The sequence below is a fragment of the Brassica oleracea genome, chromosome C3, assembly GCF_000695525.1.
Source record: "Brassica oleracea var. oleracea cultivar TO1000 chromosome C3, BOL, whole genome shotgun sequence".
Classification (NCBI taxonomy): Eukaryota; Viridiplantae; Streptophyta; class Magnoliopsida; order Brassicales; family Brassicaceae; genus Brassica; species Brassica oleracea.
The window spans coordinates 2,636,670-2,661,035 of record NC_027750.1 but is presented as its reverse complement, the minus strand read 5'-3'; the positions used below and the strand labels follow the sequence as shown (position 1 = coordinate 2,661,035).

Below are 24,366 nucleotides of genomic sequence, written 5' to 3'. Positions count from 1 at the left end.
GACGGTTTCGAATGAGCAAGTCATTGTTCCTGCGTATTGTGCATCGTCTCTCTACGGAAGTAGCTTATTTTGCTCCAACACAAGATGCAGTCGGAAGGTCAAGTCTATCACCGCTCCAAAAATGCACTGCAGCCATTCGTCAATTAGCATATGGTGGTGGGGCTGATACAGTTGACGAATATGTAAGACTTGGTGAAACCACAGCTCGAAAATGCTTGCACCAATTTACCGCGGGAATTATCCACTTGTTTGGAGATGAATACCTAAGACGTCCAACAGCGGAGGATCTTGAAAGACTACTCGCTAAAGGAGAAGAACGTGGATTTCCCGGGATGATTGGAAGCATCGATTGTATGCATTGGGAGTGGAAGAATTGCCCCACCGCTTGGAAAGGTATGTATTCACGAGGAACCGATAAACCAACAATTGTGTTGGAGGCCGTAGCTTCTTATGACCTATGGATATGGCACGCATTTTTTGGAGCTCCAGGTACTATGAACGATCTTAATATTCTAGATCGATCACCTGTTTTTGATGACATTATTAAAGGAATAGCTCCGCAAGTCAACTTCAATGTCAACGGAAGGGAGTACGATTTCGCCTACTATCTCACGGATGGTATTTATCCGGAGTGGGCGACATTTATTCAATCTATCCGACTACCACAGGGTCCAAAACATTCACTATTTGCTAAAACCCAAGAATCTGTCCGAAAAGATGTTGAGCGTGCCTTTGGAGTCCTGCAAGCTAGATTCGCCGTTATTAAAAATCCATCTAATTTATGGGATAAATCTAAGATAACAAATATTATGAGAGCATGTATCATACTCCATAATATGATTGTCGAAGATGAACGACGTACACAGACTCAAGATGAGACGTTTCAAGATGAGGATATTTCTTTTTGCGTCAAGATGCCTACCGAGCTTTTCAGTACACTTGATCGTCGGGCAAAAGTTCGGGGTAGACCAATCCATAGACAATTAAAACTTGATTTGATCGAACATATATGGGATCAATTTGGGTTTGAAAATTAAGATTTCATGTTTAAGTTTCTATGAATTGAATAAAAAGATGCTTTTATGCATTTTTTTTTTCAACTTTGTAATCTTTTTTTTTTAAATTTTTGTTCAACTTTGTTATTTTCTTATGTTTAATGTTATATGTTTTGTTATAAAGTCCTCTCAAAAAATTTACAAAATAAAAAAAATATTACTATTTAGCTAAGAAACTACAAAAGTATCTACCAATAATCTCCATTTTTAATTAAGTATCTTAACAAAATCTCTTAATCTAATTATATTAATAAACTAACCTAAGATATGCAATTAAATTCCTAGCAATGAGGATGCCCTAAGAAATGGGTTCTGGCACATTCAATGGGGACTTAAAAACAGTACATGCAGGCATAAAGGAGTGGATGTGTACTGTGTAGAGGAGGAAGCTCATTACAATATCGTAATTACATTTAATTGACGAGTGAGTGTTCTCGAAGATTAACAAACAAAAAATTAGATTTAGATATTTTATAAACTAAATTTTGTATTATATAATTTCATAACTAAATATATTAAAATTCATATAAAATAATATTTTTTTAACTTATGTAAAGAATCTTTTTGAAAATCAAAAAATAATTCTAAGTAGTTCTTAAAAGATAAAATATTTTTTTTCTACTACAGTCACTTTGAACCTTCCGAACGACCAGAAAGCGAACGAAATAAGAAACATCACTATTACGATTTACGAACACACGTTACCATTAGTCTCTGATATCGCTTGGTCATACCCATGGTTGCAAACTTGCAATAGGCCCATTAGTTAAGAGTTGCATGGACAATCGATCTATTTAGGGTCCGTTTGACTAAAAAAACTTCTACGTTAATGTATTTTAGAGAGATCAATACTGAATTTCAACATTGTTTTGGGTAAATTGAGAATTCCAACTAATTTACACATTTATAAATATATATAAGCGACGTAATCTCAGTAAATATTTCCATCTAAACTATTAAATTGGCTACTAAAGATAATCATAACTGTTCTTTAATTAATACTTCACATTAAAATTTTCGTTAAGAGTATATGTTTCCTAATTTCAATTCTAAAACAACTGCGTTCACTGAAAATTAAGTAGGGGTTATTGGTTGTTGTATTTTAATGGATTTGAAAATCCGAACTAAATCTAGTGTTATTGGTTCTATGATTTTCAAATCTGTATTAAAATCATGTGTTATTGGTTTAATGATTCATAAATTCTATATCAAATCAAGTGTTATTCAATCGTACGGATTTACTAATATATTTTATTTAATAATAGATTTGAATAGATTTGTTTGGATTTTTTAGTTAAAAATACAAAGACTCAAATCCGAGGGAAAACCTCCGGATTTGCATATTTTACTTGGATTTATAAATACTATATGGATTTCTAAATCAATCAAAATATATAAACCAATAACACCTCATTCTCTTTTGTAACTTAAGCACGAAACAACTAGGTGTTTTATCTGCGGATGCAGATATAATCATGCCATGAATATTTTTTACTATATTATCATATTCATTATTAATCTATTATTAAAAATTATTACAAAGGTTGATTACTTTTTACTTAATTAGTTTTTATACCCTTTTCTATTTCTTAATTTTAGTTCTCTATGATAAAAAAAACTTTATTTTTGGATAACAACATAATATATACAGAAATTATCTTTTTAAGTTTAAATATGTTTTTAGCTAATTTGTATATATATATATATATATATATATGACAGTTATAATTGATTAAAATTCAAGTAATAACTATTATAAATACCTCAGTTCCTAGTTATTTATTAACATTTCAAAGAAAACAAATATAGTTGTTGATTTTAACTTATTAAACTTATGAGATATTTGAATATGTAGTGACAAGAGCTGATCGAAGTACGGCGAAAAATAAACATAATATAAATAAAAATAAGCAAAACATGAGCAAATTGTGAGCAAATCTCGAAAATATCAGTTTAGCAACTATTATTTTGTTTGAGTTGTTTACCAATCGTGTCATAAGGTTTTTTTAGCATTCAAAGATTATAAAAAAATATGATATAAGTAGATAAAAATAATAATATATCTAAAAAATAAGCAAAAATGAGCAATTTAAAAATACACATTAATCAAACAAAGTGACAAACAACATACATGATTTTAGTTAGAATTGATTCATTAAACATGTATTAAACATTGATGAAATCGTAATTGCAGCCCGATACATCAGCTCTAGTCAGAAGTGGACCCACTTGTAGAATAGTGGGGTCACCTGACACTACAAGAAAATGATAAAATGTTATACTTTTTTAGATTATATCCACGACCTTGTATTTTCTAATGTATTTTCTAAAGCTTTTATAACAGACACATACATTGAACCAATCTTTTCGGATGGATTGTCACGGAATTTGGTTGACCTGTTTGATTTTGGTGGATGGTTGGTGAACCCTAACAGAGCAGCAGATCATGGTCTTGTCTACGACGCAGGCGCAGAGGACGATCTACACTTTTTGTGTGCTTCCGGTTACGACCAGACATCCATCAAGAACATAGCAAACAGAACGGAATATGAATTCCCTAGTCTATTGCCGTCCGTGCTCGACCTCAACTTGCCTTCCATCACCATCAATTTTCTCAAAGAAGATGTGACAGTCATTAGGACCGTCACCATTCACCAATGTTGGAGCTGTCAACTCAGTCTACAAAGTCAACATCCAGCCTCCTTTGGGTGTCAAAATCATTGTTACACCCAACATATTGATCTTTTCCTCATCCGTCAAGCAACTCAGCTTCAGTTTCATGGTATCCACCACTCACAAAGCCAATTCCATCTATTAATTTGGGAGCTTGACCTGGACCGATACTTCTCACAAGGTCACCATCTCAATATCTGTTAGGACTCAACTGCTTATGTATTTCGACCATTGAGTTTGGAATCTCATCAACTAAAAGCTTTGTGTAAAAGACTATATTCCAATTGGATTTTGCAGTAATAATTGATGCGACTTCTCTTTCGAATTGACGGCCCAATCGATCCAGTTGTTTTTTTCGGTAATTGTGTGAGGCATTGTGCTGAAATGAGCAAACGTATCAAGTCTTCTAGAAAGTTTATTTGTGTTTGTTCAAACAAGAATATTAACTAAGACATAGTTTTACATAATTAAATAAAAACTCGTATTACTCTTTTGTGAGTTGAAATGTTGGATTTTTGTTGATTGACAAAAAAAAGTCTTACAAATTAAAAAGAAAAACATAATAACAATGAGAATCAAGATACAATTTGAACCCGAGACTAGAACCAACGGTGAAGTAGATTCTACGAGCTTTAACACCAGCGAAATATCCAAATTGCTTTGATCGTGGACGTAGGATAATTATAATTACAGACAGAAACATGCTTTTGTGATCTCTTTGTAGCAATCTCAGCCCTTGAAGAAGCTAAGATAGATTGACCATTTGACCTTAGTTAATCTGTTCAGATCGCAGAAACTCGCATAGTTCTCTCATCTCCCAAAACCTTTGAAAAGCTTCTCTTGATATATTGTAAAAGATTGGTCTGGTCGGTGGCGAAGCCGGTAAAGAGACTAGGGGTGCACCTGCAACCATAATATATTTAAAAATTTGTATATTTCTTACAAAAAAAATTAACGTATATATGTCTATTACAATTTATAAGTTTATACTCATTAATTATAGCATTGTGCACCCGGTAAGAAAACGTTATGGATTCGTCACTGGTTCTGGTTCATATGTCAATAGGGATTCTTCACAAAACACCTACATTGTTAGATTTCAATTGTTGCGCCGGGCTTGGAGATCTCCATGTTGCAGTTTCTAAACTGGAACTCTCATTCTCTCTCGGACTGCTTAGAACATCTACAATAGTGAACTCTCCATGGAATTCACACTTTTCGAAAAAAAAATATTAAAATAAATAAAAGAAGTGAATCTGTCTCTTGCAGGGTCACTGTACTGAACCCGGATCATCACTGTAGCGCGGGCCCTATGGCACGTGCTGGCCCGCGATTGGTCTAGTTTTTTTTTTTTTTTTAAAAACAAAAAAAAAAATTAATAATAAAAAATTGAAAAGATGAATCCCAAAGGGGGTTTCACTGATGCTCATGCTCTTGCATATCCCCTCATTTTGAGATATCAAGTGAAAGTACTATCTCTTGATGGCTGCATAGGATTAGGAAAAAGCAGAGACTACAGTACTCAATACTATCCTCTCAGTCTGGTTAGATACAAGATTTCATCAAAAATAAAATAACATTAGCAAATCCCACGTTCAGGTTGTCAGTAATGGCATAATGGCGATAGATATGTGTGTGAATTATTCATCACTAATTACTTCACCAACATAATTATGATACGTATGATCATCAACTTCACCAACATTTTTTTTATGATACCATAATCAGTCGATCCTTCAAATATGTAAGTATAATACATATATATATATATATTGGTAAGATAGCGTTGTCGACGTTAGCAGAGACATAGTCTGATCAATCTGATACTGATGACGTCAAGTGGCTCCAGTTTACCTAAAGTTAAAACAAATATAAGACGTCAGCATCATTTATTTATCACATATGTGCCATCTGCCATGTGACCACTAATTCTACTCTCCCATTTGTACTTTGCATCCTCTCCGTGTGCTACACGCTCCATCCATGTCCCCACTCAACGTGCTATTTTCACACTTGCAATAAACCAATCACTATAATGTCGAACAATAAATAATACTATAAATAAGTTGCACACTAAAAAATACTATAAATTAACTATACCAGTACTGAAAGTTCGAAAATTTTACAGTGTTTTTTTAAAATAAGTATTTCATGTAAGGTAGAAAAATGACATGTGCCATAAGTATTCAATATATATCTCATCAACTACCTCATGAAATCTAAAGTGCTGATATCAGTTAGCTTTTGTGTAGCCCGAATAGTTTTTGTGTGTTTAAACAATTATTCAAATGATGTCATTAGTTAAACATGGAGATGGTCCTAGCCTATATGTGCCAACAAAAATATTGAATAAGAAATAAGTATATAATAACAACTTTTTGTTGCCAGGAGCAGAGAATCATATTCAATTTATGTGTGTTTTGTCGTTATTAGAGCATTTGGTAAAACCATTATTTACGTCATGGGATTCAAGCAGTAAACAACAAGATGTCGTAAGACTGACGATGATGCTGCTGCCCATATAAAGTATATACCAAGCTATATATACAAATATTTCGAATCTCTCGTTCACCACGTACGGCAGATTTCATGGAAAACTCAAAATAAAATATATATTATTTTCTTCCTCTATTAATATACAATGATACATATATATTTGTAATATTGTATTTATATACATGTTTACAGATGTTGTTGTTGTCAAAATTATATGTCTAAATTTTAATATATCAGACAACTATGTGTACTAATATCTTTGGGAACAGTTTTTCTAAAGGATATTTTCAAGCCATAAGTTGTGTACAACTTTGCTTGATAGAATTTTAGTTTCACGTTTAGATGTCACCTAGCTGACCTCAAGGTCAAAGAATGATTTAAAAAAAATAGTAAAAACAAAATAAATAATAAATAATTAGCTAATGGTTACGTCATTATAGTGACACCCAATCTCTCCATTTATGGTCCTCATTTCGCGTTGACATCAACCAAACTCTCCCACTCTCTCTTTCTCTCTCTCCAAATGAAGACGATGCAAGGTTTACGGAACTTCACAAACGACAACGTTTCGCTAGACCTGACGTTTCCTCCCCCAGCACCACCACCCATCTCCTCCACCGCCTCCACGAGCCTATCCTTCGATGAGGAGGAGACGTCAGCGTCGAAGATCGAACGGCTGATATCTGAGCACCCGGTCATCATATTCACTAGATCCTCCTCATGTTGCATGTGTCACGTCATGAAGAAGCTTCTATCAACCGTTGGAGTCCACCCAACAGTGATCGAGATCGACGAGGAAGAGATCGCTTGCCTCGCCGTTCAAGCCGCTCCGGTGCTTTTCATCGGTGGTGCTTGTGTCGGTGGGTTTGAGTCTCTTGTGGCACTTCACCTTAGTGGTCATCTTATTCCTAGACTCGTCGAGGTTGGAGCCTTGTGGGAATAATTGTGTATGTTTAACTTATAACTATTTAAGAAAATCTGGCAATAATATCCACTGTAAATCTCATGATCTACTACTCTTTCTGTTCTTGATTTTGAAACATAAAAATGTACTTTTCATTTTCCCTTGTGTACTTTTTTTTTTAATATCTTTCACCACTTTAGTTCATGTTGTTTTAGATTATCACGTGTGTGATTTATTTCATCATAAATTATCAGATTTGTAAATTATTTCCATATTTCTTTAATTTCCGTATTGAATTGTATAATGTTGATGTGGGTTGAAAATATGAAAATTGTGTTGATGTGAAGAATCTGATTGATCATGATATTTCAAGTAATACTCCAATTATCTATGATGATTAATTAATACTCCCTCTGTTCCTGAAAGTAAGATTTTCTAGAGTATGTACGCTTATTAAGAATTTAATAAATGTTTATAATTTAATTTATTTTTTACTTTTTTTATACACTTTCCAATAACTTTCCACCAATAAAATTTAATCAATTCAAATATTTTCAATTAATGTTCCTCAAAAGTATAAAAAAGTACCTTAACAATATAGAAAATCTATCTTTGTGGAACAAGAAAAAAATCTAAAACATCTTACTTTCGGGAACGGAGATAGTATAAAGTACTGATTTGGCCATTTTGGGTTAATCTAGGGAAGCAAACTGAAGTGAAAAGGAGTCATTAGTAGTACAATAGTTCTTTATTTAAATAGTGACCTCGAAGTTATGAAAATTTAACATATTTCTTCCTTTTTTATTATAAGTGTCGTTTTACTTTTCGGCACACGAATTAGGGAAACAATTAATTTTGTACATTTTCTATAAAAAAAACACTATTACCTATACACCTAACCATATTTCAACCAATAGAGAAATAAATTTTGCATAAAATTTATAAATTTTGCATTGAAAATCAAAAACGACACTTATTTTGTAACGAAAAAAATTCTTTAAAACGATATTTAATATGAAATGGAGGAAGTATTACCATTGATTACCACGGAATCTGACTACTATCTTTCCTTTGAACAGTTTAAGTAGTTGAGTATATGTATTCTCTCCCAAGAATCTTTAGGCTCTGAAAGTAGGTGTCACTCGCAATTATTGCACAATCACTGCCGTCGGATTCTTCAATACCGCTACTTTATTTTATGGTTTTTGATTGATTGATTTGCAACTCACACATATTTATTGGGTAATTCATTAATTAATTTTTGTATTAAGAATAAAATTCATCAAAAGTTAGTAGTAACAATTAGTATCTCTCAACTACTCAGCTAGCATACCGAATTAAGAAGTTATTTCGCAGTTGAATCATCTCGTCGGTAACACCAAGTACCCAAGCTTATAGGAGTTTTGAGAGGATGGTTACGTTTATGCGTTAAATGTTTTTATCTTGGGTTTAAATTTTCTCTAATTGTGACATTTTCTAATGTTAACCATGTTTTATATTTACAGATAACAATATTTTATTTTGAACAACAAATTTCAAATTTCAACAAAAAACAAACCTACCCTTAGATTTAGGAGCTCCTCAGTGGTGGGTTTTGGTCAGCCTTTAAGGAAAACAAGTTCCTTTTTATTTTGAAGCATCGACCGTTTTTATGAGTTAATGATCATTTCTTCTCTTCTTTGTTTAACTCAGGCAATAGTTACTCTAGTTTTTCTAATACAGTCGTTGCTTTTGTGCTCTAACCGCAGCAACGGCATATCACCAATCAAAGTATATAGGCAAGAGAAAAGCTAAACCAACTTTGGTAACCACATGATTTCGATCGATGTGTTTAATAATTGGAAAAAAAGAGTGGCAATAACCAATGAGGGTCGGGTGATGTAATGCTCAAACATTATATATAATAACGACCAGATTAGAAAGTGGTATACCGAAAGAAACGAAATGATTAAAGGCAACATAAGTGCTGATGAGTATACTGAAAGACTAGTGTATAGATTAATGTACCACAACTCTGAGAAGTGACATAAAATCCACACTTTAATATCTCTTTACTCACATAAATCTTACACATTTCAACAGTCATAAGAAATGATAAAACATCTTGCTCATTTTGGTTGTCCAAAGATAGGATATTGCAGTCATTACAAACATTTCGCTAATTAGGTTTCGTTTGAATTGATTTGGGCTTTTCTCATGCTCCAAGCTTCCAAAGATGACATGGTCACAGCCTTTGTTCCATGATTGAACACGTAAAGCCTAGCTTCTTCACCAATTGCCATTTTCGGATAAACCCTAGATGTTATCACACTTCTTCCTCCTCCCCCATAGCTCTCTATAACCGAGTGATCAATCTGCAAACCAAAAACATTTGTCATTCTTTTATAAAAAAAAGTTTCACAAAGGTAAAATGTGTTAAGGTGAAAATACAAAAGAAATGACATTTGCAAAAAGATAAAATTCAACTCACCAAACATCTTAATGATATCTTCTCATGTCTTGGATCAATGTCTAAGGATGTTCCAAGGGTAGCTTTTTCTATGTTGTCTCTCAAGGAAGACCTACATAACAAATAATTAAAATAAAAACATCAAATATATCACAAAATGTCAGAAACATAAGTGAGCTATATGATCAAAGTCAATATTTTTTACTTGCTCTCATCGCTGCACATTAAAACCGCATATCCATTCCCACGACGATTAACTCTAAAGAAGATTGCAGTGTGCTCTGATAAATCATTGCTAGCCAATGCTAACAATCCAAAAGGTCCATAAAAACCTTTAACCGATGCGCTATAACCATCGATTATAGTCGCTTGATCAACTTCCTCTGAATCCAAAGCCTCGGTATCATTTTCTAGATCAGGTAGATCAAAAGCTACTTCTATGTCGGCCTTGAACAGAAAAAAAAAACAATTCGTTAAAACAAAATATCATCTCAGAACATTATATATGAATAAAATGATTTATGACTAGCACTTGATTATATCATTTAACCTAATTCATGTGAGAATGCTAACAAAACATGGTGAGAAAACTCACTTGTGAAGCAGTAATGCCAGATATCTCAAGGATGGAGCCGCCTTCGAGTTGCTTGCTATCCAAGCTAACATTTTTGGCTCTAAGATTGTTGATTTCTTCAACTGGCCACTGCATCAGCTTCTTTCCACTTTTTTCCAACCAAATCTCCCTTGGAATAGCCTAAGGAAAAAAAAGGGTCATCATGAAGTTTCTTGAAACACTAAAAAATTGAAATTAAACTGTTATTTTTTTACCATAATTCCAGCCCATCCTTTGACAATATCATCTTCATTGCTATCTCTTTCCATAATCCATCCCCATGAGATCCTTCGATTCTTAGCACTATCAAAGAAAGCCTTGGACGCAAACAGATTGCCATAATCATATCTCAGATCTTCAGCTGTGTTAGTAAACTCGGAATCCGCAGAAAATACATCAGTCTCTGAAGAGTATGTGCCAATGACATAGCAATCATTGCCTCCATAACTTGTCTTTAACACATGCCTCACACTAGAATTATTCACCGAAGTATCTAAACCCTCTTTACCAGTGACCGCAACAGGGAAAAAGTCCACACACTCCCACATTCCGGTGACTTGTGACTCAAGTAAAGGCACTAGAAACTTTGTCCATTGCACAAAATCATCAGTGTGGTACAAAATCGCCATTCCTTTGTTACTATCTTTCTCCTTAGCTCCTACAAGCGCTCTCCACTTCCCATCATGCCCTTGCCACGCCGTCGTTGGGTCACGGAAACAATCAACCGGGACGTTACTAGGTGGAACCATAACAGGATTGCCTTTAGGTTTTACCCATTCACGAAGCAAAGGGTCGGAAGGATCCTTAGGCTCAGCAAGAACTGTGACCTGATGTTTATTGGTGTCGCTTCCGGTGTACAAAATTACAGGTTTGCCATCAGGGAGGATGGTGGTGGATCCTGACCAGCAGCTGTTGATGTCAGAGGGAACTGAGGGAGAAAGGGCTGGTTCTAGTTTGATCCAGTTGACTAAATCTTGTGAAACAGAGTGTCCCCATACCATAATATCACCGAAAAATGGATTCAAAGGGTTGTGTTGGTAGAACAGATGGTAGAATCCTTTGTAGTACAATGGCCCTGAAACAATATATCAAGAATATTTGGGTCTTGTTGCATCCAGATTCAACATCCATATGTGAGTCAAGTAAAAGTATAGTGGAGTTTTTACCGTTCGGATCTTTATATTCCAAGATGCAACGTACGTTTATAAACCAATGAACAAATGTTACAAAAAATAAAGACAAAGATTAATTATCTTGTCTAGGTAATAGATATGTAAGAGTACTATTGCACATAGAATCAGAAAAGAATTAAAACATAGTGAACAATAACCGTTGAGCCAATTATTATGAGCTTGAAAATGGAAGGAAGTTCGGTAAGGCTGGAAGTTTCCATGTTCATCACAAGAGGCAGCTTCCATGTTGCTCTTTTCTCTTATACTTTAATTTGATCTTGTCAACAAAAACGTTATAGAGTTGTGAGAAACTTTCATTGTACTTATAGTGCCATTAGTGTTTAGTACCTCTTCGATCTTTCCAAAGGTTGAAGCAAAGAAGAAGAATTTTTTTAAGTATTTGTTAATTGAACTTTTGTTACAAATTTTAAGGTTTGTAGTTTTTGGTCTTTGTTAAGTATATTACTTGGACCAAGTAGCTCATAAATTATTAATTTTCTTTACCTGCCTTCATTTTCTTTAATTTGTGGAAACATTTACAGCCGCTAATAGGATACTGTACTTTTAATTTGTTTGGTCGTTGGTCACTATTCTCTAAACTATTTTACTTCATTTTGCTTACAAAAAAATGTTTGATAGAAAGAGAAATTTGCTGACGAGCATGATTTTAATATATAACTCGAGAAGATAAATTTCATGAAATATCAATAATATCATTCTAAAAAGATGAGAAGACTTATAATGCAAAGAAATAGTGACAAACACATAAATAACTTACAATGAAAACAAAAACAAAAACACACCAATAACTTGAAATACAAAATAGGGATTATAAATCTCGAAACAGTTCAGGAGTTCATGAAAAGACACTAATCATCTTTAGGGCAGTCCAAATATTATTATTATTAATTATCATCACTATTATTGATAATTATTGCATTTGTATTGATTTGGGCATTTCTCATGCTCCAAGCATCCAGAGACGACATGGTCACACCCTTCTTTCCATTATTAAACGCGTAAAGCTTAGCTGCTTCACCAATTGCCAATTTGGGATAAACCCTAGAAGTTATTACATTTCTTCCTCCTGCTCCATAGCTCTCTATAATCGAGTGATCGATCTATATAACAAAGTAGAAATTGTTTTAGATAAGAAAAGTCTTAGGGTAAAAATAAAACAAATAGCATTGATTTTACCCAAAAATAACAAATAGCAACGAAAAGAAGGCCAAATATATCTTACCAAACATCTTAATGAGATCTTCTCATGTCTTGGATCAATGTCTAGGAATGTTCCATGCGGAATTTTGTGTACTTTGTCTCTCAACGAAGATCTACATTACCATTTGTTAAAATAAAACATTAAGTTTACACAAGAGAAAGAAACATTTGGTTTCTTGTTTTAAATATATAGAGGCTAAAGTCGAAATATTACCTATTCTCATCGCTGCCCATTATAACCGAATATCCATTTTCGCGACGAATAATCTTGAAGAAGATCGCAGTTTGTTCGCATAAATCATTGGAAGCTAATGCTAGCAACCCAAAAGGCCCGTAAACACATCCAAGCGAGTTGCCACGATTGAACAAAACCGCATCAGCAACGTGCGTTGAGTCCCGTATCCGGGGGTTATCTTCCAGAACAGGCAGGTCAAAAGTCACTTCAACGTCTGCCTTTAATAACAACAAGAGAATATAAGGTGTAAAACAAAGTGAAATACTAGCCGATTGATTCTAGAAACCAGTATATATTATTGATTGAACGGTTTGCTAATCCACAATACAGTTTTTTGTGTTATTGGATCACTGATTCAAAATATTTAACAAACTTTATTCATTCACAGATATTTAAGAACTACTTAAACCCAGTGTGATAAAGTATTTAATTTTATATATAATTTAACAAATATTTGAAATCATAAATTGGATTTTTTTTTCCATGAAAAAAATCAGAAATTATTTTAGATGAAAAATATATATGCTCAAACATGATAAGGAGCCTTGTTATTTCGACTAAAATTCTAATAAACTATACTTAATGTTCACATAAATGATTTAGGACCATGAGTGAAATTTACACACAAAAAAAAAACTAATTTTACATGAAGTTCCTAAATCAACTAAATACACAAATCTATCATGAGATAAGGATAGCAAAAACTTACTTGTGCTGCAGTAATGCCTGTGATTTCAAACATCGAGCCGCCTTCGAGTTGCCTGTTATGGAAGCTAACTTGTCTAGTCCGGAGATTATTGATCTCTTGGATTGGCCATTGCATCAGCCTCTTTCCACTTGTGTCCAGCCACATTTGCCTAGGAAGAGCCTAAAACCAAAAACAAAACAATTCATCAAAAATTTATTGACAATAATTATCTCTATTAACCACTAGTATTAAACCTACAAAACTATATATTTATATTTACCAGAAGGCCAGCCCATCCTTTCTCAATATCATCTTCTCTACTATCAGTCTCCACAACCCATCCCCAGTTGATCCTCCTATTCTTAGCACTATCAAAGAACGACTTGGAGGCGTAAAACCATCCATCATCATATCTCAGAGCAGCACGTGTGTAAGTGAGCTCTGAGTCCGGCACAAATCTATCAGTCTCGGAACAATATGAGCCAATAACATAACAATCTTTGCCTCCAAGTTCTTCCTCAAAACTAACTTTCAACACATGCCTCACACTAGCATTGTTCACCGAAGTATCTACACCTTCTTTTCCCGTGAGCTTAACCGGGAAAAAGTCAACGCACTCCAACATTTCGTTGGATTGTGACACAAGTAAAGGTTCTTGATACCTTGTCCATTGCACACATTCATCAGTACTATGGTACAAAAGAGCTACTCCTCTTCGACTATCTCTCTCCTTAGCTCCTATGAGAACTCTCCATCTCCCATCTTGACCTAGCCATGCAGTGGTAGGGTCACGGAAACAGTAATGAAGTACGTCCTCTGATGGATCCATGACAGGGTTTTGCTTTGGCTTTACCCACTCACGAAGCAAAGGGTCGGAAGCATCTTTAGGTACAGCAAGAACTGTGACTTGCCGTCTGTCTTCCCGTCTCTCTTGGTTGTCGATTCCGGTGTACAAGATCACAGGTTTGCCATCGGGGAGGATCGTGGCGGATCCTGACCAGCAGCTGTTGATGTCGTAGGACTCAGAGGGAGAAAGTGCTGGCGGGAGTTGGATCCAGTTGACCATGTCTTGTGAAACAGAGTGGCCCCATATGATGCTCCTACTGAACTCCGGAGACAAAGGGTTGTGCTGGTAGAACAAATGGTAGAATCCTTTGTAATACATTGGCGCTGAAACAACATTTTTAACATAAAAAAATGTAAGAGATTCCTTGTATCACAAGTTAAAAGTTTGTTTTGGTTTAATTACCGTTTGGATCTTCAGATTTCAAGATGCATCCAAGGATTAGAAGCAACATAAAAAGATAAAGACAACAGTTAGTTACTTCAATCCCACATCACAATATCATTATCAAAACTAATAGCTTCTCCCAATGTAAAATGTAATGCAAAATAAATAATTAATCATAACCGTTGAGCCAATTTCTCTGAGGTTGGAAATGGAAGGAGGTCCGGTTAAGCACTTGGTTTTGAACCGGAAGATTCTCGTCGTTTCCATCTTCAGCCATTGATTGATGATCTTACTTCGTTACGAATATAATTGAATCGAAAATGATGTGTGATATGTATGTATGTGCGGCTTGTATATATAATATAAGTAGCGTTGGCAGTATAATACACTAAGATTGCATGTGAATCATTATAATGCCATTAGCGTTGACATTAACAACAAAATATCGTGGAAAGAAACTCTGAATATAGTTGTTAATTGTGATAAATTTGGTTTATGGGTCTTTTGTTAATAAAGTCTTTGCAGTGAAGAGTATTTGGATTATTCATTAATTGTTAATTAATTCTATGATCGAGGAAACTTCTGCAATGGAGGTGGTCTTAGTGTATTATACTGTTAATCAACTTGGTCTATGGTCATTGTTTACATATTAAAAGAATTCTCCTTTCAGTATCCAATAATAACTTAAAGAGTTAAAGGCCTTCAAATCTGTAATCAAAACTAAGAGACAGCATTATACATGCACTCATTTTCTTAGTAATATATTTTTTTGGAGAAATAAACTGGTTTTATCTGCTGCTAATTACAGTTCAAATAAATGGAACAACTAATGGTTAATTACAAAACAAGGGTATGATTATTATATTGGGAGCTCACAAACAACATAAATGAAAATTCAGATTGATGATCTTTTAAAATATAAATGAAAATAATCCAAAATATTGGTACTTTTTTGTAAATAATTTATTTATTTATTGTAAATACAAAAAGACATATCTTTGTCCGAAACACCGGCGTGATTTTTCAGACTAATCGGCAAACAATTAACTTCAGTCGCCCGGAGGTATTCTGATTGTACGGACACGGGCCACACACACCACGAGAGCCATAAGCTTCAAAGTTTCTCCTCCGCGGAACGATGTCGGAGACTCGCCGGAGTCAATCTAACAACGAACGAATCGAAAACTCCGGTAGCTTCTCTTTTCTCGATCCATGACCCTTTTAAGTTGTACCACAGAACAAGCAATTCGATTGTATTGATCATAGAGATCTCCGAATGTTTTTATTGTGTTTAAATCTGCTTGAAACATTGTTGGTGATGGGGGTGTGATCTTTTTGTTTTGTCTGAAGAGAATCAACACCGAAGAGTTGTGATAGAGAACAGTCACGGTGAGAAACTCGTTGGAGTTTTGCAAGGTACAGGCTCAACCGAGACTGTTGTCATCTGCCATGGCTTTCAATCATCAAAGGTTTACTCTTTATTTGTAGCATTCTCATCAGTCTTGTTCTTCATCAATTTGTAATTTGATTTGTTTGTTTAATAATCTTCTAGGATCGTATCCCCATGAGGACAATAGCCAATGTCTTTGAAAGCGCAAAGATCACTACTTTCCGGTTTGATTTCGCTGGCAACGGGTGGGTGAATGAAGTGTACCTTCTTCTGATTATGAAGTGTATGTTGCTTGCTTTACTCATGTTCATGAGCTTCTTTAGGGAAAGCCAAGGATCGTTTCAGTATGGTAACTATCGGCGCGAAGCTGAAGATCTCCGCTCTGTTCTCCAACACTTGCGTGGGGAGAACCGTGTAATCTCTGCAATAATTGGACATAGTAAAGGTAAGGAAGGTGGATTTCTCGTTTGTAGATTTCGAGAGAAGGGTAATAATCATTGTTGTTGTTGTTGTTGTCAGGTGGGAATGTGGTGCTTTTGTATGCAGCAAAGTACAAGGATGTGGAGACTGTTGTGAACATCTCAGGACGTTTTTTTCTAGAGAGAGGGATAGAAGGGCGGCTTGGAAAGGACTACATGAAGAGAATCAAAGAGGATGGGTTCATCGATGTTAGGAACAGAAAGGGTATAATCTTTTTCAGTTTTTTTTTAGTTTTTTGTGATTGTTAGAGCCAAAGACACATGGAGTTTAAACTCCTTGCCGTTTTTCGTTGCAGGAAAGTTTGAATATAGAGTAACAGAAGAGAGTCTAATGGACCGTCTCACAACCAATACTCATGAAGCTTGTCTCTCAATTCATGAAAACTGCAGGTAAAACTCTATAAGGATTATTCTCTTTTGGTTTTCAGTATGATGGCTGAACTAGTGTTTCTCTCATAAAAACTCCAGGGTGTTGACAGTTCATGGTTCAGACGATAGGATCGTGTCTGTCACAGAAGCATCTGAATTCGCCAAGTACATAAAGAATCATAAACTCTGTCTTATTGAAGGAGCTGATCATGAGTTCACTTCTCACCAGCATCAGCTTGCTTCTACTGTTTTATCATTCTTCAAGAAAGATGATGATGATGATGATGATGATGGTGTTGTCAGTACAAGTGACCAAGTCCCCATGAGATCAGTTATTCCGATTACTTCACGAATTTAAAAATATTTGTCCAATACAGACTGCTAAGTCTTTTTAGGTGGTCTGGTTTGGTATATCAGTTAAGCACATTAAGATTATCAAAATGTTCTTATCATTGATAAAATCTTCATGTCAGTTACTAATGCAGTCTGGTAATATGTTTATACACTAAATTAATTAGAAAGATTAAAAAAAATCGTTTTGAAATGCTTAGATCCACAAAGAGAAACAGAGACGTTTGGTAATAAGAAAAAACACATGGGAGGACTCGGAAACTAGTTCGTCTACATGAACCTTCCATGCCAAAAAAAACTCCAAGGACAAAGGGTAAATCATCAACCAGCCTGAACCTTCTTCCCATCTTCAATGAAGAAAATGGATCTTTCAGGTACCTGTAAATAGGTAATGCAACGGTCAATAGTGTTATTAGGAAGCTACTCATACAAATGAACGCAGAGAAACAAAAAAAAAAAAAAGGGATAGATTATGTTACGTCGGGCCAAGTATCTGTAATGAATTCAACTATGTCATAGATTATATCTCCTTGAACATCAATTTGCTCCTTCTCAGTTGGTCCCTGCAACGAATAAACATAGAAAAACCTAAGCATAAAAGGAAGCAAACAGAGTGGTTCCAAAGCGGTGAAGTGTCAAAAGTTCTGTATATGCATATTTTGAAATCAGAGATCCAAAAGGTAATTCTACAAAACGATAGGCTGCTCAACAACCTAGATCATACTTGTTCCCATTGATCACAAGATTACTGCTATATCTAAGCACATAACCTATTATTCATATTTGAATTGAAATCCATATTCTGCATACCTTGACAACTGATGCTCCGGTAGCAAACTTCTTCCCAAGCTTTTTAGACGCGTCACTGAGTTTTATCCCTGATGAAACAAATTTTAAAGGGTCAATAGAATGAGGTTTGTTTCAGCCAATAAAGAATACTAAGATGATCCACCCAAATAACTCACCAAAGAGTTCTAGTCCTTTCACAATGGTGATACACTTGCGCTTGTTGCGGACAACCTTTTCAATAATAACTTCTTGCCTCTCCTATACAGAATCCTCAAGCATTAGATAATTAGACAACCAGACAAATAGGTTCGCTGAGTAAAACGCTAATATGTAGTTAATCCAAAAGTGTGGTAGTGCGTTAAATATTCTAGAAAAAGGCAGGAGGAAGGCTACACAATGCTACTTACTTTCTTTTTAACTTTTCCCCCAGGAAGGCGTTTCACTTCCTCCTTCTTGGATGTCCCTCCTAAATTCAAAAACAAAAAATGATGAATCCTTTCTACATGCATCAACAGTAATCAGTAACGCTAAAAAACATTGTATCATTCATGTTTTAACAGATTCATCAGCAGAAGAAAAACATTACAGATGGCTTCCAGCCATTAAGCATTACATATTTGGGATTCAACATACTAATAATGCTCAGTAACAAATATGTGTAACGCATTACGCATCAATGGGATACATACCAGTCTGAGAAGAAGAGGGTGCACCATCAGCGCCAGAGATTCCCACGGACTGGAGCTTGTCAGAAACATTATCTACTCCCTTCTCATTAGCTTCTGTAACATAACAATTGATAGTATAATCCATATCAAAAATCAGATTAAAGTTATTGTCATAACCATATGTACATGTTAGTAACACAAATCGAAGATACAAAAACAAGATTATTCATACGAAAGTGAACACGTGATATCTTATTAAGACATGATTATCGAATGCTACCAGAAGATTTGACAAAAGTGAACAGACCAACATATGTCATTACACAATCTGAAATCAAGTGGTCGGAACATTTAAAAAATTAGGGTTTGGTAATTTACCTTTGAGGAGATCAGGATAGAGGTCAGGGGCGTTTTCAATGAGCCAAGGCTTACATCTCGCGAAATCGGGACCGAACTCGCAGTATTCGGCGGGAAGAGAGCAAACTCCGCAGTACAAAACCTTCGCCGGCTCGAGCTTCTCCGCCATAGATTGTGATGATATTCCCTTTCTAGAAGCCCAAAACGAGGTTCTTTGGTAGCAAAGTGTAGAAAGTTAAAGAGAGAATCTGATTTCTAAATTTTCTATGCTGCCCCCACGAGGCAACTGATGTCGGAAACCGGAAGAGAGAGAAAAGTGAAAAAGGCTTAGGACATGTGTTGTTGTTGGGCTTCTAAATTTAATTGGTAATTAAGATAAATCGTATTGGGCCATCTTTGTTCGATTTGGGCCTCGACTTTTCTTCAGTTTTAACATTTAACTTCTGTATCTACTCTATTCTATTTTTATCTACCATACACAAATCTATATTAGACCATTCAACAGAAATTTAACTAAACATCCTAAAATTACTCATATATGATATTCTCCAAACAAAAACAATATACATCTAAACATTAACATTTTTAAGAAAAGATAAATATATTGTCATTAGGTAATTATCATTTGACTGTTTATCATATTTAATATAAACCATATTTTATATATTCAATAACTAATTCTGAAATTAAATAGTATAGCCCAATTCATTTTAAATTATCAAATTAAATTTTTATATAAAATAAAATAAATAATATTTTATTGGTTGTAACATTTTATGTTTGATATTTTTAGTAAAAATAAAAACATTAAACTGAAATATAATATATTAAATAAAATAATATTTTAAAATATAACAAAAATAATTTAATTTATTCACATAAAAACATTTCGAGAATAAAAATTTCTAAACAAAGAAGCTAATAATTTTTTATTAATTCGTATAAAACTAATGTTTAAAATTAAACTATTAATATTGATGTTGCATTTTTAATAAATAAACAAAAATACTTCATTAATATTTGATTTGTACAATATCATCAAACAAATTTCAACAAATACAAATTTTCAAAATAAAAATTATATATATATATAAAATTGATATTAGATATATATATCTTTATAACATATTTTAAATGTTAATTTAAAAATATAATATATATCCGGGTTAATATCTAGTCAATTTCTTAATTTATTGGTTTTACATGGTAAAGTGACTCGTTCAAAAGTTACCTCAATGAACCATTTTTAACATTTTCAAACATTTTATTTAATATACCTGGCTGATGAAGCTCAAGCTTCGAACCCATTCCATACATATTTAAGTTGTACCCCCAAGTTAGTCTTTACCATTAGGCTACACTACACGGTTAACATTTACAAACACTACTTGGTTAACATTTACAAGCATGTATGGTTTGGTAAACTCTTCTTATCTTTCAGGCCGCAAATTCTGATGGCAGTATAGAAATCTGATTTTTAAGTTAATCTACATAGTACCTGAATGAAGCCTACATTGATTATATAACATGCAGCTGCTAGATAAATAGTATATGCACTGAATCTATATCCCCACCTTGGACTAATAAGCTGCAATAAGATCTTTCTGCTGATCTTGTGTATTGCATCAGGGAACCAAAAGTAAAGAGAGACAGGTGATGCACGTTCTCTTAAATGAGTGATGTTATCTGAGATCACATAGTTCAACATCTAACATTTAACACATCTTTTTTTTTTCCATTGTGTTATTCAATATTGTCTCTTTCTTTTTACATTTTTGAGGTTCTGTTAATGTTTGTATACTATGATGATCTCACTTCAATGCTCACTGTTAGTCCCTCCTCTCATCTAATGCAACAGTCACTGCCATCTCCAGCTTTTTAGTACTCAACTCAATTCCTATTATTATGTATATGTTTGTCTTCATTATAATTTAAACAAGACACTCCCAAAACAAAACAAAAAAATCCAAGAAAATTTTAGAAGCCGTGAGTAAATTCTCCGGGCCTTCTCTACTAAACAACACTATCTTATCTCATCTCTCTGACTCTCCTCTGCAAACTTTTAACGAACAACTGAGAAATAAAAATCTTCTTTTGGATCATTCCAAAAGTTTCACAAATTTAGAAACAACCAAAAATAATAAAATTCCATTACAAACACCATTTCCAGACCTTAACACTCAGATCAGACTTACACTTAGTCTGTTTCGAAGTCGCCACGGTCGGAACTTTACCTTTAGGCACTGTCCCTTCGAACCCTCCACACGTCACTTTGATCTCAACCCCTTCACTCTTCAGCTTCCCCATCTGCATCTTCACCTTCGTCCGCATCTCGATCTCCAACCCCACGCGCGTCCGCGTCAGATCCGACTTCAAACGCCTCGCTTCCTCCGGATCCAGCTCACGCGCCGAAGTAGACGTCGCGATCACGCTCCTAAACGACGTCTTGTTCCCGTTGCCGCTGAAAAAACCGGGAACCGTTCCGTTCGCTAGCATCTCGTTAGATTTAACGGATTTAACGGCGACGGCGAAGTGATCGTAAGAGAAGGTGAGGTGCTGGTTGGGGTTCACGGAGATCAGCGTGAAGTTGAAGAAGGAAGAGAGGTGCGAGACGGAAGTGTCCAAGGAGGTGGTGAGGTTCACGCGGCCGATACGAAGCGACGGGACGGAGAACAGCGGCGGGCGCGGGTGGTAGATGACGTACACGGCGGTGGCGGCGATGGAGGCCATGAGAGCGAGGACGAGGAGGATGAGGATGGACCAGAAACAGCAGCAGCAGCAGACTCTCCGGCAGCTCGGTCGAGTTTGGTGGTGGTGGTGGCGGCTGTACGGCTGTGGACGGTAAACCAGGCGGTTAGCCGGAATGTAGATTTGAGGTTTCTGGTTAGCTGTTCCGTTACCGTTAACAGACGGAGGAGGTGGTAAGGCACCACCGGTTGGAGTTGGAGCTCCGTTAGCGGCGGTTGGTGGCTTTGAAGCTGGGAAGACTCGATCAGTCATGTTCTTTCTCTGGTTCTTTCTCCTCTGGTCAGATCTGAGGAGTACATAAAAGATGGAGAGAGTGTGGGGAAGGATATAGAGAGAGAGAGAGAGAGAGAGAGAGGGATAACACTGAGTTTTTTTATATATTTAATTGTAGAATTTTTTTTTATTGTTTTTGGTTTTCAGTTTTTCTTACATTGCTGTGAAGTTTCCTTCATGACTTCCATTACAAGTCTATGGAATCTTCATTGGGTGTTAATGAAATAGTAATTTGCAATGAATTAGTGAATTACTTTACAAAATGTTCAATGTAAATTCACAGCTTAATTTTTCAAGTTTTAAATAGTAAAGTGTAGATAATACTAGTATGAAATGTTTGGAAAATAATGTATCAACTAAAACAAATGATGAACAGAGAAGAGTAACATAATCAATGTAATAAAAAAACAATGTACGAAAATAAGGGAAATAATCATCCACCGACAAATAGTAGTAGCAGTTCGTTCACTCTTGTTTTTCTTATAAAAAAGAGTGCACGCAGTTGAATACGTTTGAATTTAAGTCAGTGTAGGGTTTACAAGAAGAAAGAAAAGAAAATTAAGCGAGTGTATAGAGTAATACTAATAGATTAGGGATCCGAAAGTTGTGATATATAATTAGACTAATCTCTTCTGTTCAGAGAGTAAACCCCAAAGTCAATAACTGCTCTGATTTCATTTTTGTTAATCCTTTATTTTCGTGCCTTCAATTCCCAAGATTATTAAACAACTCCATTAGCTTTGACTATGGTTAGTAATTCCCCTATATTCCCACTCTTCACTAACTATCACCCGTCGAGTGTCTACCTGAAAAAAAGTCTATAGCGTCGAGTGTCTACCTGATTACAAATCTTAATGTTTCTTTTGCTATAGCATTTTACAAAAAAAAAAAGTAATAAAAAATCACAAAGGCTTCATATGGTCATCGACATACAGACATGCAGACAATCACATAGCCGGTAATCATACGGCTAAAAGCACAAAAATTTTAAAAAATATTGTATAATAAATAGATTAGATATAATTTAACCAATCAAAAATAAGTTTATTTAATTTGATTGATCAAACTATATTCAATAAATGTAAAAATTACTTCAAAATTTGAAAACTACTTGCATGTTGAAACAAAAAAAAAAATTCTAAAAATACTTACAATATAAAACGGAGGGATTAATATATAAGAAAATGTGTAAATTATGCGTGTATTTCAAAGTATTGCGGTCGGTAATCACATGGATAAATATATAAGATATAAAAAAAAGTATGGAGATATGCAGACAATCACATAGTCGTTACAAGGCGATTTCACGTAACCTATGTTTCTTCTGCATCTCTTTCCAAGAGATGTTGATTCTAGTTTCGTTTCTTATAATTTTATTTGTGTTTTGTTCTTCTCTATGATGGAGAAGACGTTCATATTTACTCTCGATGATTTGGTTGTTATTTATCTTATTTTCCACTTCGTTGTTTCCATCTCCGGAGTGGATATCATGAGATTCACGACCACGATCAATGACAAATTGAATTCAGATTTAACCAGTAAAGAACTTATCTTGACCGCTTTACTTTGGAAACAATTGCCATGGAAACCACCGTGGAAAGAGTATGTCAGAGATAAGGAACTAATATTTTTTGTTGTTGTATGGAGATGTTCTTAGAATTGTTGAAGATTGGTCCTTTCAATTTATATTTCTTTCGATAGAATTATTATATTGAATTCATTATCGATGGATATCTATAGATCCAAATTGGAAGTTGACTAATGTTATACAACAAAAAAACAATGAAGAAAAGTTTGAAGTTTCATCGCATTATCGATATCCGAACATGAAGATTGCATGAAGAACGCTCAGAAAAAAAGCTTCTTCAAATTTTATTTTATGTATTGTAATATTGTCTTTTATTTTAGATATGCACTAGGATAAGACCCACGCCTTGCGCGGGATTAAGTTATTATTTTTATTATATTTTGAAGAATGAAACAATAGTTTGGTTTCATTTGGATTAAGGGTGTTCAATCCGGATATCGAGTTGGTTTCGGTTTTTTTCGGTATTTCGGTTAGTAAAATATAACTACTATTCTAAATCCATATTTACTTTGACTTTAGTCTTTCACATACTTTTGAAAGATTTCAAGTGGACGACAAAATTGATCAGCCAATCTTGTCTTTAAATCATTAGTATTTATATATATATATATATATAT

General features: G+C 34.6%; 6 protein-coding genes across 6 annotated transcripts; 2 read left to right on the top strand and 4 right to left on the bottom strand.

Annotated features, from left to right (window-relative positions):
• Positions 1-6,703: 6,703 nt before the first annotated feature.
• LOC106332688 (glutaredoxin-C10) lies at positions 6,704-7,394 on the top strand. The gene has a single exon (XM_013771164.1). It carries the CDS (start codon positions 6,748-6,750, stop codon positions 7,165-7,167), a length of 420 nt encoding a protein of 139 aa, XP_013626618.1. The 5' UTR covers positions 6,704-6,747; the 3' UTR covers positions 7,168-7,394.
• A 1,794-nt stretch (positions 7,395-9,188) lies between these two features.
• On the bottom strand, positions 9,189-11,608 carry LOC106333144 (beta-fructofuranosidase, insoluble isoenzyme CWINV6-like). Its single transcript, XM_013771618.1, has 7 exons — positions 11,521-11,608; positions 11,357-11,365; positions 10,406-11,265; positions 10,173-10,331; positions 9,783-10,024; positions 9,599-9,689; positions 9,189-9,482 (listed from the first exon to the last, which is right to left on the bottom strand). The coding sequence occupies exons 1-7, from the start codon at positions 11,606-11,608 to the stop codon at positions 9,291-9,293; spliced, it is 1,641 nt and encodes a 546-aa protein (XP_013627072.1). The 3' UTR covers positions 9,189-9,290.
• A 659-nt stretch (positions 11,609-12,267) lies between these two features.
• LOC106329643 (beta-fructofuranosidase, insoluble isoenzyme CWINV6-like) lies at positions 12,268-15,014 on the bottom strand. Its single transcript, XM_013768328.1, has 7 exons — positions 14,918-15,014; positions 14,756-14,764; positions 13,787-14,676; positions 13,528-13,686; positions 12,798-13,036; positions 12,606-12,696; positions 12,268-12,483 (listed from the first exon to the last, which is right to left on the bottom strand). Exons 1-7 carry the CDS (start codon positions 15,012-15,014, stop codon positions 12,268-12,270), a joined length of 1,701 nt encoding a protein of 566 aa, XP_013623782.1.
• A 739-nt stretch (positions 15,015-15,753) lies between these two features.
• On the top strand, positions 15,754-17,455 carry LOC106329098. Its single transcript, XM_013767689.1, has 7 exons — positions 15,754-15,927; positions 16,088-16,206; positions 16,290-16,372; positions 16,451-16,572; positions 16,647-16,811; positions 16,903-16,996; positions 17,075-17,455. Exons 1-7 carry the CDS (start codon positions 15,876-15,878, stop codon positions 17,331-17,333), a joined length of 894 nt encoding a protein of 297 aa, XP_013623143.1. The 5' UTR covers positions 15,754-15,875; the 3' UTR covers positions 17,334-17,455.
• A 39-nt stretch (positions 17,456-17,494) lies between these two features.
• On the bottom strand, positions 17,495-19,434 carry LOC106329099 (translation machinery-associated protein 22-like). Its single transcript, XM_013767690.1, has 7 exons — positions 19,162-19,434; positions 18,805-18,897; positions 18,523-18,581; positions 18,292-18,373; positions 18,137-18,204; positions 17,806-17,889; positions 17,495-17,704 (listed from the first exon to the last, which is right to left on the bottom strand). Exons 1-7 carry the CDS (start codon positions 19,307-19,309, stop codon positions 17,648-17,650), a joined length of 591 nt encoding a protein of 196 aa, XP_013623144.1. The 5' UTR covers positions 19,310-19,434; the 3' UTR covers positions 17,495-17,647.
• Positions 19,435-21,101: 1,667 nt separating this feature from the next.
• On the bottom strand, positions 21,102-22,243 carry LOC106328595. Its single transcript, XM_013767071.1, has one exon. The coding sequence runs from the start codon at positions 22,138-22,140 to the stop codon at positions 21,292-21,294; it is 849 nt and encodes a 282-aa protein (XP_013622525.1). The 5' UTR covers positions 22,141-22,243; the 3' UTR covers positions 21,102-21,291.
• Between the last annotated feature and the right edge of the window lie 2,123 nt (positions 22,244-24,366).

Coding starts and splice junctions, on each gene's coding strand:
- LOC106333144 (XM_013771618.1), bottom strand. CDS start 11,608: ATGGAAGCTGCCTCTTGTGATGAACATGGAAACTTCCAGCCTTACCGA. Junction 10,332..10,405: donor AAGGATGGGCTGGAATTATG/GTAAAAAAATAA, acceptor TTTTTTCCTTAG/GCTATTCCAAGGGAGATTTG. Junction 10,025..10,172: donor CTGGCATTACTGCTTCACAA/GTGAGTTTTCTC, acceptor TTTCTGTTCAAG/GCCGACATAGAAGTAGCTTT.
- LOC106329098 (XM_013767689.1), top strand. CDS start 15,876: ATGTCGGAGACTCGCCGGAGTCAATCTAACAACGAACGAATCGAAAAC. Junction 15,928..16,087: donor CGAACGAATCGAAAACTCCG/GTAGCTTCTCTT, acceptor TTTTGTCTGAAG/AGAATCAACACCGAAGAGTT. Junction 16,997..17,074: donor TCAATTCATGAAAACTGCAG/GTAAAACTCTAT, acceptor TAAAAACTCCAG/GGTGTTGACAGTTCATGGTT.
- LOC106328595 (XM_013767071.1), bottom strand. CDS start 22,140: ATGACTGATCGAGTCTTCCCAGCTTCAAAGCCACCAACCGCCGCTAAC.
- LOC106332688 (XM_013771164.1), top strand. CDS start 6,748: ATGAAGACGATGCAAGGTTTACGGAACTTCACAAACGACAACGTTTCG.
- LOC106329099 (XM_013767690.1), bottom strand. CDS start 19,309: ATGGCGGAGAAGCTCGAGCCGGCGAAGGTTTTGTACTGCGGAGTTTGC. Junction 18,582..18,804: donor ACCCTCTTCTTCTCAGACTG/GTATGTATCCCA, acceptor TTTTGAATTTAG/GAGGGACATCCAAGAAGGAG. Junction 18,374..18,522: donor GGGGAAAAGTTAAAAAGAAA/GTAAGTAGCATT, acceptor GATTCTGTATAG/GAGAGGCAAGAAGTTATTAT.
- LOC106329643 (XM_013768328.1), bottom strand. CDS start 15,014: ATGGCTGAAGATGGAAACGACGAGAATCTTCCGGTTCAAAACCAAGTG. Junction 13,037..13,527: donor CAGGCATTACTGCAGCACAA/GTAAGTTTTTGC, acceptor TTGTTATTAAAG/GCAGACGTTGAAGTGACTTT. Junction 12,697..12,797: donor ATGGGCAGCGATGAGAATAG/GTAATATTTCGA, acceptor ATGGTAATGTAG/ATCTTCGTTGAGAGACAAAG.